The sequence below is a fragment of the Acipenser ruthenus genome, chromosome 7, assembly GCF_902713425.1.
Source record: "Acipenser ruthenus chromosome 7, fAciRut3.2 maternal haplotype, whole genome shotgun sequence".
Classification (NCBI taxonomy): Eukaryota; Metazoa; Chordata; class Actinopteri; order Acipenseriformes; family Acipenseridae; genus Acipenser; species Acipenser ruthenus.
The window spans coordinates 39,111,011-39,127,458 of NC_081195.1; the positions used below are offsets into that span (position 1 = coordinate 39,111,011).

The 16,448-nt window shown below is 41.1% G+C and overlaps 1 protein-coding gene across 3 annotated transcripts in view; it reads right to left on the reverse strand.

Moving 5' to 3' along the window:
* LOC117416134 (tubby-related protein 3-like) overlaps nt 1-16,448 on the reverse strand; it is a 91,732-nt gene that overhangs the window by 59,843 nt on the left and 15,441 nt on the right. The window contains exons 1-3 of one of the 3 annotated variants that reach the window (XM_059026931.1): nt 15,559-15,902; nt 11,448-11,495; nt 1,772-1,823 (exon numbers count right to left, since the gene is read on the reverse strand). In XM_059026931.1, coding sequence (XP_058882914.1) covers nt 1,772-1,823; nt 11,448-11,495; nt 15,559-15,614 — 156 coding nt within the window. In that variant the 5' untranslated portion in view covers nt 15,615-15,902. Of the gene's footprint in view, nt 1-1,771; nt 1,824-11,447; nt 11,496-15,558; nt 15,903-16,448 lie in introns of those variants that run through there. The other 2 variants (XM_059026930.1, XM_059026929.1) reach the window with 2 other exon arrangements.

Sequence of the window (16,448 nt, forward strand, 5' to 3'; positions counted from 1 at the left end):
CTGCCTCAAGATGGCTTCCTATGTACCCGCATAGACCTCTCAGAACTACATTTCCAATCATCCTCCTGCTCACATATGTAACAGAGGGTGATGGGAAATGTGGTTCTGAGAAGTCCTTATGTACCCTTTAAGTCATATTCTTCATCGAGTCCCTTAGGGCTCAGACTATGTAATGTAAAAATCCAGAAAGCTTCACTGCAATTTTTGTTTGTTACCCTCTCTACGGGCATCCTAGTTTTTTCTATAATCATAAATCTTAACATAGATGCCATATGTTTAGCTTCCTTAAACAGTTTCGCTACTGGGGAATTTAAATCCTCCTGTCTAATCACACTCTTATGCTTGGAAATGCAGGTTTTAACAGGTCTTGTACTTTTACCAACATAGACAAGTCCACATGGACATTTAATCAAATAAACCACATAATCAGAGACACATGTAAAGTAATCCTTATATATGATCTAATCATATTATTGCACTGTGCACAGTGTCCGCATAGTTTATTCCCCCAATACCTCATCAGAAATGTGTCTTGTTTTCCCAGATTTAGTTTTGAATATGCAGCTTTAAAAGTTTACTTCTTGTTTTCCAGGCCCTGGTACTGTCCCGCCTTGACTACTGCAACTTCCTCCTGGCCGGCCTCCCTGCCTCTGCTACCCATCCGCTCCAGCTCATCCAAAACTCTGCTGCTCGCCTTGTCTTTTCCCTTCCTCGTTTCTCCCACGCTACACTGCTGCTCCGCTCTCTGCACTGGCTCCCTATCACAGCTCACATCCAATTCAAAACTCTTGTACCATTCTGCTCCCTCCTATCTCCACACTATCATTTCTCCCTACACCCCCTCTCGCCCCTCCACTCCTCCATCTCTGGCAGGCTAGCTGTACCCCCCCTCCGCTCCCTCGCCTCCAGAGTCTGCTCCTTCTCCACCCTTGCCCCTCAGTGGTGGAACGACCTACCCACGGATATCAGGACTGCTCAGTCCCTGACCACCTTCCGGCACCTCCTCAAGACACACCTGTTCAGACAGCATCTGTAAACACTACAACTCTCGACCATGCTGGACTACATGGCACCCAAATTGTACCAGTACTTGCATCAGCGTGTACTTGCACTGAACTGCTCCATACCTTGCTGCATTCAACTACTCGTCCTACCTAGAACTACTTACTATATCTTATATTTACTCTTATAGGTATTTGTACTCACGTTTTCTGTAATTGCTCTTATTTGAAATCATTCTCACCCATTTATCATACTTACTATGTGCTCTTACTGGATTTTACTCATATAAGCAAATAGGTACTATAAGGTTTAACTGCACTTAGTCGAATTTGCTCGTACTTTTAAGTTACTATATGCCTTATTTTGCTCTTACTTGAATTGATTTTATTGTACTTTCATATCTGCTCTTATCTGTATGATATTCTGTAATGTGATAACCTGTAACGTGATATTTTATAATGCAATACTTTGTACTGTGATAACTTGTAACAACTGTAAGTCGCCCTGGATAAGGGCTTCTGCTAAGAAATAAATAATAATAATAAAAAAAATAATAATACTAATAGGACATCAAGATTCCGCAAGTTTTTCCTACACTTTTCTTATCTGAAATAGTACTGCAGTACACCGTTGAAGGACAATTTTCTTTTTCATTTGATGTATCAAAAGCAAATACTGATACAGTACATACTGCATAGTTATTGCTATCACAACAAAAAACACTCCCCAGAAATGTGATCTGTGTATTTCTATATGTACAGTTTCTCACCTGCTTATCCAGTTTCTGCTGTCGGATGCTGGAATTTTCATCATCAAGAACACTGCAAGGAAAAATGGAAAAAAAATCAATGAGAAATCCTCAACTCACTCCAACTCTGTTGTACTACTCTCAACCCACAGCTTTACCGAAAAAACAATTCTAGGGTTGGAAGGACAAACTGCAAACATTTCATAAATAACTTTTCCAATTCACTGGTTTCCTTTAATAACAAAATATGTTTTCAGAGATATAACAGCAAACATATACTTTGTTGCTAGCTCCTATGTGACTTTCTATAAAATACAATTAATTGGGGTTTATTATAATTTTTCCATAGTTTCACCTGAAGCGTACTGTTCTTTATCAGAAAACCTTAGGTTATTATCATAATTCTGGTTGCCTGAAATAGAAATGTAACCATTACCGAATGGGGTATTTACCTCCTAAAGACCCGAAACCTGAATAAGACATAACAAAGCTGCTCGCAGAGCCTGTGACACAGTCATGTCCCGCCCTCAAGGACATAAATGAACTGCACGCAGATCTCATCGTCATTTTTCCTTCAAGTCTGCTTCAATCATGGATGCAGAAACCTTTTGAAGGTTATTGGTTACATTTCTATTTCAGGGAACCAGGGTTATGATAATAACCTAACGTTCCCTTTCAAGTAGGTAATGTAACCATTACCATATGGATAAGTATACCCAAGCCGTCGCAAGGGCAAGATGGCCGCATGACCGGAATGCTACAAGGCTAAGCCGAGGCTGCCTTGTGCGTTACCATACGGAACTCCAGTAACAAGTACCTAGGACTTAGGATTGAGGGAGAAACTTGCCTCTATCCCTGTGTTGTAAGGTTCGACTCAGAAGCCGCCTTTAACACTCTAGTTCCAAGACCAGGGTTTTGAGGATCCATGACCCAGACGGCTCAATGCAGCCATTCAGAGGCCAGACTCACAGCTACAGGCTCGATGGGTCGGTATGCCATAAGGTCCCCCGTGCCTGACTGAGCAGGTCGCAATGCTTGGGCAGTCTCCATAGCTGGCCACTCAGGAGCTGCATCATGGTTGAAAACCAGAATCTCCTATGTCAAAAAGGAGCTACTAAGAGCACCTTGGCCCAGTCCTGCTTGATTTTCTCCAGACACAATGGGAGCAAAGTGAGCAGTGGGAAGGCATATAAACAGCTGCCTAGGCCACTGGTGTGCCAAGGCATCTACCACCAGCGGGTCCCTGCCTCCTATTATGGAGAGCCAGAGGGAACAGTGGGTTGATTCCTGGTAGGCAAGCAATATATCTCCACTCTCCTGAACCTCTCCTAAATGAAGCTATCATCTCAGGTTCGCCTCCACTCTGACGTATTGGGGCCTGAGAGGAGGTCAGCTGCCCAGTTTTTTCACCCCAGATAGTACCCGAGGCCGCCTTTGTGGTTGATGTAAGCCACCACTGTTGTGTTGTCTGCACAGAAATGCACATGCCTCCCTCTAACCTTCTGCAGAAAATGCTGCAAGGCAAGCTAAATTGCCTGTAGTTCCATAACATTTATGAGGAGACCCTGCCAAGGGGGGTTCCACACACCTTGCGCCCCCCTGCCATTCCACACAGCACCCCAGCCCAGGCTAGACGCGTCTGTGGTGATGACCTCCCTTCTAGTGACACGGTCCAGCGCTATGCCGAGGCGTAGATGGTCAGGCTGTTTCTACCAAGAGAGTGCCTTTAGACAGTAGTGAACCAGTCGCCTGGTCTGATTGACTGCAACAGCTGTTGCATCGTCAACATTTTGAACCTCTTTCGGCTCAGATAAAGGTTGACCTGGCTGAGGTCGAGGATTGGTCTGAGGCCATGTGACGGGGTACATCCTGCCCCTGTGTGTGTGTGTGTGTGTGCGTGTGTGTGAGTACTATTTTGTATTGGTGTTGTGTTATATTATTTAAAAGGTATTGTTTAAGCGTGTAAAAACACAATGTTTTGTTATTTTTGTTATAATTCCCCATCCATGCTAAACTCGGGCACAATGTGATCGTCTCCAGATTGATTAATTTATTACTAATTTGGAGACGGTCACATGTATATAAACCTGCAGCTTTGGCTGATCGAGGTTAGTGTGTTCAGAGGCGGAACGAGAGTCGTGAGTAGAGAAAGAAACTAAAAAGAGAAAATAACAATTGCTATGCATGCTGGTTATCTGTTTTGTCTGTCTGTCTATTTTTGGCCATCGTGCCATTTATTTTGGAAAACCTTTTATTTATTTATTATTAAAACGTACTGCAGCGCTTACATACCCCAGTCCTGTGTGTCTGTGTCCATTATCCTTCCTGGTCTGACGTCACCACAAGCCATCTTGCCACAGACCACTATCCCACTCGGGCGCCAGGAAGTACTTGGAGTAAAAACCCTTCTTCCAACTGGAGGGGGTGTACCATACGAATAGCCCACTTTTCTAGCAGAGCTGAGACACCACTGCAGCATCTTGCAGGTTCGTGACTGATGTTGGAGTCACATCCCAAAAGGGAGGGGGACCGTGCCTGAACTGCAGAGAGTAACCAGTTTGAATGGTAGTAGTGGTGGGCCGGTTCTGAATACCACCTCTAGCAGCCAGCTGTGCCGGTCCTTGAGGCTGCTGGGGCCGGCAGTTTGCTCCTGGTTTGTGCACTTGTGGTGATCAATTTTTTTGGAGACAAGCGCACCAGCTCCTTTGTAGATTGCCATGCACGGTGAGAGTGCTGCAGCATCTTGTCCACTGCGGGACCAAAGGTATGCCCCGGTGTAATAGGAGCACCCAACAGTGGAACATTGTCTCCATCAGGCACGCATGCCTGGGAAAGCCAAAAGTTGCCTGCATACGGCTACCAGCGCAGCCAGGTTTCTACCAACCACCTGCATGTTCAGTTTAGACAGACAGAGCAGGTTATTATTAACCAGACGCAGCTCATCCAACTGTAGTGATGATGGCATGTGTTTGTCAAAGAGGGACCGCAGCAAATGTTAGATTGCCCAGCCGTGCGGCGAGCCCACTGGCTAAATAGGCACGCTTAAGGATCAGCTCCAAGACCCGACACTACTTGATGGGGCAAATGACATCCTTGGACAAGAGCGCTAAAATTGACGCCTGTACCAGCACAGCAATAGAAGCCTCCACTGGCGGAAACTGGGCCAGGCCCAGCTTCTCCGCATCATGCACCCTATATAGCCAGAGCTGTATTCGGGCGACCCCAGGACAGGTGGATCACAGCTGGATCAAGTAAAGACCAATTTACATAAAAGTCTGTGCTTAATTAATGAAGAATTTAATTTAACCCTTTGCGGTCCTATTATTATTATTATTTGTTTATTTAGCAGATGCCTTTATCCAAGGCGACTTACAGAGACTAGGGTGTGTGAACTATGCATCAGCTGCAGAGTCACTTATAACTACGTCTCACCCAAAAGACGGAGCACAAGGAGGTTAAGTGACTTGCTCAGGGTCACACAATGAGTCAGTGGCTGAGGTGGGGTTTGAACCAGGGACCTCCTGGTTACAAGCCCGTTTCTTTAACCACTGGTCCACACAGCCTCCTGGACCTGGTCCGACATCGCAATTTTCCCTTTCCGGTCCAATGTCAGACCCTGTCCGACATCATCTAAAAGATGCAAAAAACAGGTCTCTAGTCGTTTTTTCTCCGGAAAAAGCCAAGAAAACCATTCAATGGCCGAGTGAGACCGATAGGAGCCGAGAGAAGCCGGAAAAAAAAGGGGTGTATCTCATGGATACTGATAGACCTGACAACACATAGATAACACGGCCATAAACAAACAAGATAGCTGCTTCCGCATCCAACGCTCAAAGAACATCACAGACATTTATTTGCAGAGCTTTTTTTAGATGTTATAGTAATAACAAATAACAAACTCCTCATTAACGCAATCCGAGTCACTATTTTATTACTATAACATCTCAAAAAAGCTCTGCAAATGTCCGTGATAGTCTCTGTGCGCTGATGTAGTATCAGACAGCTTGTTTCCTTATGACCACCCATATGGGATGCCAGGGGCAGGTATGACTATTCATGAGATACGCCTTTTTATTTTTTTGGGGGGGTTTTTTCGGCTTGTCTCGGCTCCTGTCGCTCCCACTCGGCCATTGAACGGTTTTCTCGGCTTTTTCCGGAGAAAAAAACGACTAGAAACACGTTTTTTGCGTTTTTTTGATGATGTCGGACAGGGTCCGACAATGGACCGGATAGGAATAATTGCAATGTCGGACCAGGTCCGACAATGGACCGCAAAGGGTTAAGGAAATGTTAACTTTACGGGCTGACGAGAAGGTGAATTCACAAATAGAAGGGACAGTGCGTGATGTTGTAATTTATGGGCAAATCGCCGTTGCCATGAAAACGATCTGTTGACTGACATGTTTGGAAGTTTTACTCGCATGATCCCTTTGGCTGTGTGAAAGGGTTATGACGGTATTATATTGGCATAGATTGCGCAATTCCGTGCTGTGTGAATGGGCATTTTAAATAATTTTTTAAACGTCTTGGAAAAATGTACACATACTGTAGTACAGTATGATCTTCATCAAAATTCTGGCGAATTCAGGCTGCTCGGTGGAAGTGGTACTACATTCACAATGGGGGTCCAAGTCATATTCCATAGCATATAGATATGACAGGGAAAGATTTAAATGGTAGCATAAAAACACTCAAGCTTCACCCTCATGATTTACAAGAACTTCTCTAATTCTGTCCCAGTACACTGAATTCATGCTTGTTATTCTGCACTGATGAATGAATCACTTCTGCCATTGGTACACACAAGGTCTCTCCAGGTTTATTAAATTATTAAGCTTTGACACCATGTGCTGTATATATGGGTTTGACAAAATTACATTTTTCCTCCTCAGTAATTTATGCGGTCAACTAAGCACCAACTCTCAGGCATAAATCCTATGTGTTGCTTTTCAGTGGCAGCTGTCTGCCCTGTCGTGACTGAAACAGCAGTGTGGAGTAGTGGTTAGGGCTCTGGACTCTTAACTGGAGGGTTGTGGGTTCAATCCCAGGTGAGGGACGCTGCTGCTGTACCCTTGAGCAAGGTACTTTACCTAGATTGCCCCAGTATAAACCCAACTGTATAAATGGGTAATTGTATGTAAAAATAATGTGATATCTTGTAACAATTGTAAGTCACCCTGGATAAGGGCAACTGCTAAGAAATAATTAATAATAATAATAATAATAATAATAATAATAATAATAAACAGACTTTCAACGGGGAGAGAACTTTTATATATTACAGAACCCATGTAAGGGATGCCATATGCATAACACATCGAATTTGCAATGTGCAGGCAGCCCAGTAACACCAAAGAACAGTTTTATTTTTTAATTTATTTGTCTGTTTGTTTTTACAGTAAGGATGTGTACATCAAAAACTCACGCTTCACTCCCCTCTAATTTTATCCCTGTACAGAGAGCTTGCTGTAATTCAGTATTGATGAATGACATGCACTTTGTGCATGTCATTCATCAATACTGAATTACAGCAAGCTCTCTGTTGATCTCAAGGGTTTTTTCCTGGTTGTCAGGTTTTCCTGGAAAAATACAGCCAATGTAATTCAAGGTTTACCACAAGAGAGAGCAAGAGTATGTTTCTTTTATATGTGTCAGCCATTTAGACAGATGCTGTTTAGAGAGCCTGTTCCTAGGACTTCGCTCCGCAGCAAACAAAAAATTGTTCTGACTGCCTCCAGCTTTTAGTCCTGTCAACATAATACGCTAATGCCTGCACAGGGCAAAGTGTATGGAGCTGGCGCTCCCCGTCAGATTGGAAAGGAGGGGGATGGAAAGCCTCCAATTCCACCGACTGGTTAACGTGGAAAGCCAAGATGGTCTTCAGCAAAAAAGCAGGGTTAGTACGAACGGTGACCTCGTTCTGGCCTCTGAAAAAATTAGACAAGCTTTTGAAACTGAGAGTGCCTGCATTTCATTCACCCGCCTACCGGAGGTGATAGCATGCAAGAAAGCTGCCTTGAAAGACAACAATTTTTGCTCAGCTGAATGCATGGGCTCAAACAGAGGTTTTGTCAGTGCATTGAGCACTACATTTAAACTCCAACGAGGAACTAAATCCTTCAAAAAGGTGGCCTAAGCTTCCGTGTGCCTTTCAAAAATTGCCCCGCCAGGAAATAAGATCCTGAGGAGACTGACTCGATTTTTAAATGGCACATCAAAATGGCTGCCAAATAGACCTTTAGAGTAGAGGGAGATTTCCCCTTGTCAAAAAGGTCCTGAAAAATTGCAGTATAACTGCCATAGGGCATGTCTTGGGTTCGAAACCACGCGACACGCACCACACCTGGAACAAACCCCACTTGTACCCATACTGAGAACGGGTGGAGGCTGCCCTAGCATTTTGTACGGTGTCAAATGACCCTGTTCGATAGCCCCAGACGGCTCAAATGTAGCTGTTCAGGGGCCAAACGCAGGCGTGAGGGAACGGTCCCTAAAATGACGTGCCACTCTATTTTCAAGCGTACGCTTAGTGAAAGCTCTCTGCGCATGCTCAAGACCCAGGCAAATAATGCACTCATCATGGCCTTGCAAGAGACACATGCTTGGAATCCAGCCAACAGTGGTGTCAGCAAACAGTAACGTGCACTCTGTGCCGACATGGTGCACTCGGTGGTGACGCGTTTGCACTCAGTACTGACATGTGCACTTGGTACTGACACTCGATACCGACACTCTGCAGCAACGAAGTGCACTCTGTACCGACACTCTGTACCAAAACAGTAACCTCAATCCTGCTTGCGAGATTGGGGTGATAAATCTCAGTTATTGCTAGTGGCACGTTAGCAGGGATGGCCACCTGCATGTCAGCCATTGGCTAAACTTCTAGTCAGTACAAACACGAGACTAGAAGTAGCCTGCACCGAAACAGTAACCTCGGTCCCTTAGGATCGGGGGCTACAGGTCACAGTTACTGTTTGTGGCAAGTTAGCAGGGATTCGGGCTGTCAGTTAAGCCTCACAATAGCAAGGGCAGCAGTATGGAGTAGTGGTTAGGGCTCTGGACTCTTGACCGGAGGGTCGTGGGTTCAATCCCCGGTGGAGGACACTGCTGCTGTAACCTTGAGCAAGGTACTTTACCTAGATTGCTCCAGTAAAAACCCAACTGTATAAATGGGTAATTGCATGTAAAAATAATGTGTAAAAAATAATGTAATTGAATGTAAAAAAATAATGTGATATCTTGTAACAATTGTAAGTCGCTCTGGATAAGGGCGTCTGCTAAGAAAATAATAATAATAAAAATACTGGACTGCAGTGTTGAAAGAATTCAGGAACATTTAGTTAGTCCCTTAACAGCAAGGTTACTGTATCACTGCAGTGCTGGCAATACGACTCCTATTGCATAGCACTTTCAACCCATTCCAGGTTTTACTACCAGCTTGATTAGCCACAGTGTATAGGGAACAAGCTCAGGTGTGTCTTATTAAACTCCTAGCGAAACCACGAGTGGCTCAAACTGCCAAGCAATGGGAGTCTTTGATGACATTGTAATTGTACTGCATCCCTCTGTGTGTCGTGGACCAGGAGTCAGTGTATAGGGAACAAGCTCAGGTGTGTCTTTACCTAGATTGCTCCAGTAAAAACCCAACTGTATAAATGGGTAATTGTATGTAAAAATAATGTGTAAAAAATAATGTAATTGAATGTAAAAAAATAATGTGATATCTTGTAACAATTGTAAGTCGTCCTGGATAAGGGCATCTGCTAAGAAATAAATAATAATAATAATAATAAAATATAATTGTTCGAATAAATGATCGATGATTCCACTGCCCACATGCATTTTCGCTCCATTCCTCTCCCCCAGCGTGATTTTTTGGTATCATTGCTGTTAAGGAAAAGCTTGTGCATAACAATTGAATGGAAGGGGTAATTACACCTTAGTAGCGTCAGGAGAAAGAAAAAACACAACATTCGCAACAAGACTAAAGCAAGTTTAACATACTACAGGAGTGTTACAAAAATATTGATTCCAAACAGATTACAGTACTTTGGAATGTAATCTATATAAACTAGACATGAGTTAATGAAAAAACGTTTTATTTTTTTATTCAGTGACAGCTGCAGCATCACGCATTGCATCTTGTTAATACTGTAACCACCTAACCTTCACTATCTGTGAAACACACAATGTGGAAATACCTGCCAAAACATGATCATCATCATAATAATAATAATAATAATAGATTTACTTACCACAACATGCATACCTGCTATAGGTCAAGCTGATCGTTACTCCAAAATTGCGTTTAACATCACTGATCGTTTATTTATTTATTTTTCATTCATTATATAACAGTTCATTTTGAATGAACCGCAAACTATATACAGTCAGTTTTCTTCAATGTGCACACTTTATTTACAGACTGTTTGCCAGGAATACAAGCCTGTCGTACTGCTCTGGATTCAAGGCGTCGCACTTTTTTTTTTTGTCTGTTTGTTTATACAGTGAATACACAGAGGGGCGTACTTACAAAGCATTTTCAAAACTGATTCGCTGGTAGGATGGGACCAGCAAATCAGATGCTAGTTAACACAAGCAGGAAAAGAAGTGGCAGAAATACTGTAAATAGCAAGGCAGGGCGTTCGGTGCAGTTTTGTGATAAACTTAAATAATGTTATTAACTATGCCTTTTACAAAAATGTAATTATTGAATCGATTTTCAATTTAAAATCGTAGCAGCCCTAACGTAAAGTATCATAATTAATCGAAACACAATGAATTATTACACCCCTAAACCATTAACTAGCATAGTCACCAAGTGAGACTGAAGTGGTGGAGTTTTATCACTTCCTACCCTGCAGCTCTAAACTGTGAACACTACTGAATCCACCTCATTTAAAACAAAAAATCGAAGAGATTGATCCCAGCAGTCTAAAAAATTTCAAATTTCTCTGGAGTGCAGGCAAAGGTGAGCAACAGAGAATACTGCAACGTGCTGTGTTTTGAAGTCTCCCTTACAGCACCTTTGGTGTGACGGAGTTCTTTGAAGCTTATCGAGTGAAGGCTGAAGACAGTGGTACTGCTGGGCATGTATCAAACAGCCAGCAGGGTCCGCACGTCACTTTCCTACGCAGATCCCATCAAACACTGCCAGAGGGAATGCAGGCCCAGAAGCTACAGTAGGACACTCATGTCGACTGAGGATAACCTGGGCATAATGTACTATATTAACCTTCAGCACAGCACAACACTGACTGCTGAGGTGGGGTTCTGCCAAGTGCTGCTAGATCTGTTTTTAAATAAGGGGTAAAACTGCTACTTATTTGGCAGAGTAGTCGAGGTAAGAATACTGAAGGTAAAAATACTCAAATAAGTTGATTAATAGTTATTTACTAAAAAAACATTAAAACAACAACCAGTGATAACCAAGGCCTTAAAATAAATTGTATTTCTGTATTTCTTGTCAGCAGGGGCAAGTTTATCACAAGTCCAGCATCATGTTATGACAAAACGTTGTTTAGCTCTTGCTTACTTTATTTTAGGATACAAAGACTTTTACAACACCATAGAAAAAAAGGAAAAAAAGCCAATTCTTCTATAAATAAGAATACAACTGAAAATGCAGCTTTAATTAAGCAAAGCTTTTTTTACCATTCACTGTACAAGGCTAAGAGCAAATTTACTGTATGCGTACCTTGCAGCTGAGTTTGAGGTAGAGGATAAACTTGCAGAACTGGAGGGTCTTTATATCCAGCCAGGCAGGCAGGCAGGCAGACAGACAGTGAGACAGAGCACAATGGGGAGGGAGACAAAAACAGGAAAACAGGTTAGGAGTGGTAGTGGGATGAATAAGGAGCACTTTCAGTTAGGGGTACATTAGATACATTTTCCTAATAGACTTGTCAATTTCCTTGAGAAGTCTTTTCAGACGGTTGGATCTAAAGCAAACAACAACAGAGAAACAGAACTACTGCTAGTAGAATATTAAAGAGGTAAGAAATTCAATATTTGGAAAATTTAAAGCTTCCTTTTATGTGAGGAGGGGTAAAATCATGATAATTATTGGGAAGGGAGTGATTGGACATTTACAACGCAGCAATAGACAAAAAGGGGCAGCAAAACTGGCAACAAAGGAGAAGACTGAAACCATACTTCCATCAGCACCATTAAAATATGCAGGTCATGATATGCTGTGTATCACAATAAATGTGATGGTCCCGAGCGGCTACTTTACTTTGTATGATGAGAGAGTAGATTTGTTGATTAAGATGGGTTATTTTGTTAAAATGCACAATTTAAAATGATACAGTAAGGGGAGCATACTGTATTTTCAGAACAACTATACAATGATTTTTTTTGTATTTATCATTCAAGAAACGTTTGGTGGACTACACCACAAGCAGTTGTGTAGCACTTTTAGTCCTGTACTGTTGCACACATAATCTCATGATCTTGTACCAGTCAGTGAGGCACAACTCTACTGTGTCCTTTGTTCATGAGTCAAGTTGAAGCTTTTTATGAAACACCATTTGTGCCAAAACTATTCATCAATTCATCCATCAATGCATAAATTAATTGATCAATTCAGCAATCAATTCATCAATTTGTCTATCAATTCAGAAATTAATTTGTCAATTCATCCATCAGTTCAGAAATGTATTTGTTAATTCATCAATCGATTCATCAATTAGTCAATTGCCACGTACTAGAAAAGGCGTTTCAATCACCTCGGCCACTAGCCTGGAAGACTATAGCAGTTGTAGTGCTTCAGTAAAATATGTACTGAATACCTAGTGTACAAGACAGTGTAAGAGAAGTGCTATGGTAGAATATGTTTGAAACATAGAAACTAGTTACATACGCTAACACTAATAATTTTAATTTTGAAAACTGAGCACCGTGCGCCCCTCCTCCCTCCAGCTTGTCTTAATCAGAGGCAAATTTCTTCATTCTCCATCTCGACAGTAAAGTGTTGTATAGCGTAAGCTGTATTGAAAGAAATGTCTCGAAACCCCTCATGGCACCAGTAGACCTGTTTAAATTTTTTATTATTTTTTTATTCCTTAGCAACCATAGCGGATAATAGTTTCTCATTGTGTCTGGACTACTCACATGACCTGCCCACACTCATCCACATACACACACAAGAGAAGGTTCATGTGTGTCGTATGGGAAAGTGGGAGGAAACATATTGCAGCACACTTTTATACAGTTAGCAATTAAATCTTTGTTCAGCAAGTCAAAAAGGTATGTGGGCCAAAGTAGACTTAACAGGTAACAATACACTGTAAAATAATGTTTTGTGTTTGCAAGCCTCTTCATTTACTGTGAAAGAAAAGCTTTGCTAATTTATAAACACATTTTGTTAATTTGTCCCATGGCGCCCCCCACCCCCTCCCTGTTTATAACGCTCTTCTGTTATAAGGCTCATATTGTGTGTCCACCGAGACCCGCATTATAGCAAGGGAGCACTGTACTAACTTTAAGATACAGTTGCTACTGTAGCATTCATTTGATGTTCTGGACCCCGCACTGAATCATCACCGCCTAGGGCCCCACACAGCCTAAGGCCGGCCCTGGGAACAGTGACTGTTAAATTACATTTGTTTTGCCTAAGTCCACTGCAGTTAGTGCTGCTGCAATGCAAGCTTACATGCAGCAGCATCAATTATGTGTAAATAAACAATGTGTATTTTTATTTTTAGTTAAATTATAAAAACATGATTACTATTCTACATAACATATTTTTAAACTACATGTGAATGTTTTATTCCATTATATGGGTTACCTGTAAAATAATAGGATTTTCAATCAAATATAAACAAGTAGCTATGGTGACATCACCAGTAAATTATGCAAATTAGTACCATCGAAGGTTTGTTGCAGCCCTTATTTTAAATGGCAGTTGCTATGCATATGGCTGCTGTTAGAAGAATTCTATTTTTCCGTTGATGTGTCACATGACTCAATTACACCATTATTCTCCTGGACAGATAGGGGGTCTTTTATTAATACGGCTACAGCAGCTGGAACAATAACATGCGTAAAGATTGTAAAGGGGTATGCCACAGAGTAACCTGTGCTGAGAGAAGGAAGCAGGAAGCTGAGCAACTAAAACATTATACTAGTGTCTCAACAGAGCACTAAAGAATAGACACCCCTTCCATATTGCTTATTCATCATCATCATATTATTATTTATTACTTATCATAATCATCACCATCATTATTACAGATAATAACATGCTGTTGTACATAATCCCATACAAGCATACTGTATACAGTAACACATTGCAGTACAGTAGTCTCTGGCTAAGAGAACACCCCTCAGGAAGCAAGTGAAGTGTTCTCTTAGCCGATGTGTTCTCTAAGGCAGAGTTGACCACCAGACACAATATGCCAAGGCCAATCACGATATGTTGTTGAATGTTAAAGCTAACACCCTGGGATCCTTCAAGAAGCTGCTTGTTGAGATTCTGAGATCAATAAGCTACTAACAACCAAACAAGCAAGATGGGCCGAATGGCCTCCTCTCATTTGTAAACTTTCTTATGTTCTTATGATATGAATCAATAAATACAAATGTATTTATTACTTATGCCATGACCCACGTGCAACAACACATGAAATGAACAGAATAAGTAAGAGAAAAGCAATAGGCAAGCATATGTTAATAAACTATAATAAACTAATTGACAAATTAACGTTAATAAAAAAAAACTGACAAACTAAATTCACAAAGCACCCTTACATACAGTAAAAATGCAGCAACAGCTCTAGATTACTCTCGCGATGACAAGTCAGTTTTGAAAAGATTGGATAAACCATTTGAGTTTGATGATGACTTATCAGCTTACAAATCAGTACAACAAAATCGCTATCTGTGCCAAAAAGGTGTTTAAGCAACGTTCCTGTTCCTTTAGGCAGCGCATTTACAATGGAAAAATTCTGTTTCACCACAAGGTTGTTCCCTAAGCCGAAGTGTTCTATAAGGAGGTATTCCCATGAAAAGGTTGGTCACCATTAGTAACTGTAGCCAAGACTGGAACCAGAATTTACTGTACAGAACAGCAACGCACTGCACATTCCGTGCATTCATTTATCTTCAAATAAAATATTAAACTACAGTGTAACAAGTAAATTCACTATCAATATGCTTGATGCCACTGTTTTGGCAATAATGCTAAACACAGAATAAAACATTTGCAGCATTACTTTTTATTCAAACTAACATTTCCCTACATTAAAACACTATGTCTCCAGTCCAGAAAGGTTGTGACTTCAAAAGTTATTATTGCAAGAATATAAATGAAAACGAAAACGAAAAAGACACAAGTTTGAACATTAACCCAATACTGTATACCACACAGTTTGACCTTTTAAACAACAGCTAGCTCACTAGGCAATCCTTAACAAATATTTAAATAAACACTGTAGTCAACATACTGGTAATCAAAACAAAAGTAACATTATTTATTTTAAAAGCACACCTTAAAATGAAGACACCAATCTTGTACAAGGAAATGTATCAGATAAAAGGTAGAATGAAATTTATACAGGGCATATCAGAAGTGATCTGCAACACAGAGATAACCATGTAAATTAAGCAGAACATATTTTTAATATCTAGTGTCGACAGTACAGTATTTACACAGTTACTTTTCTGTATTTTAATAAAACTAAACACCAACCATTACGTTTCTAAGCAGGCATAATCTGTTTTCCTTTGGTCATGACTTAAAGATCAAGCAGCTCAAAACATACGCTATCCCTACAGTGAAATGTCCATGTCTCATACTACTGTACCTGCTGTAAGTCCATCGGCTGTAGGCCGGTTGTTGGCCATTATTTAACATATCCATTGTGGCAGAGCTTCACCGTTGAACAACCTGACAGCACAAAGCAGCCTCCAGAACAACCCGACAGCACGAAGCAGCATCCAGAGAGAGAGAGACACAGAGTGTGAGGGAGAGAGGGAGGGAGGCAGGGCCAGAGAGAGCAGGTAGGTGGTTCACCTGCAATGTTACTATGAGCAGAGCACTGCAGTGTCATTACTGAGATAAGGACTTCAAAGGAAGCTGCTCCTTTGTTCTTTCCTCCCCCCTCTGTGTATTTATTCTATTTTCTAAAGCCAGACTTATTAAATAACACAATTTACCACTGGAAATTTGCACAGTTGCCACATAATTTTGCCGCTGTCATATGCTTTTCTCATGGTTATACTATGCATTTAACATAGTTTGCCATGTGCTACAGTATGCTATACCACACATATCTGTGCTTTGCAATGCTTACTCATGCTTTACCATGCTTTCACTGTGCTTTATTATACTTTGCCAGTCTTTTACTAAGGTACACTTTTATGAGGGATCCTGGCTCTTTGGTAGCATGTACTGTGGTTAAAATGCTCTTGTGAAATGCTTGACCCCTGCTCACGTCCAGCCTCCATCAGCGCATCTCTAACTTCAAGTGTGATATAGTATGCACTGTACATGTGCCTTCATATCAAATCAAATCATCAAATCAAAGTTTATTTATATAGCACCCTTCATACAGGTATATCTAGAAAATATAATGTAAACACGAGTAAGAAATATATAATGTAAACACCAGTAACTAAATTAAAATATATATATATATATATTTTAATAATTATATATATATATATATATATATATATATATATATATATATAT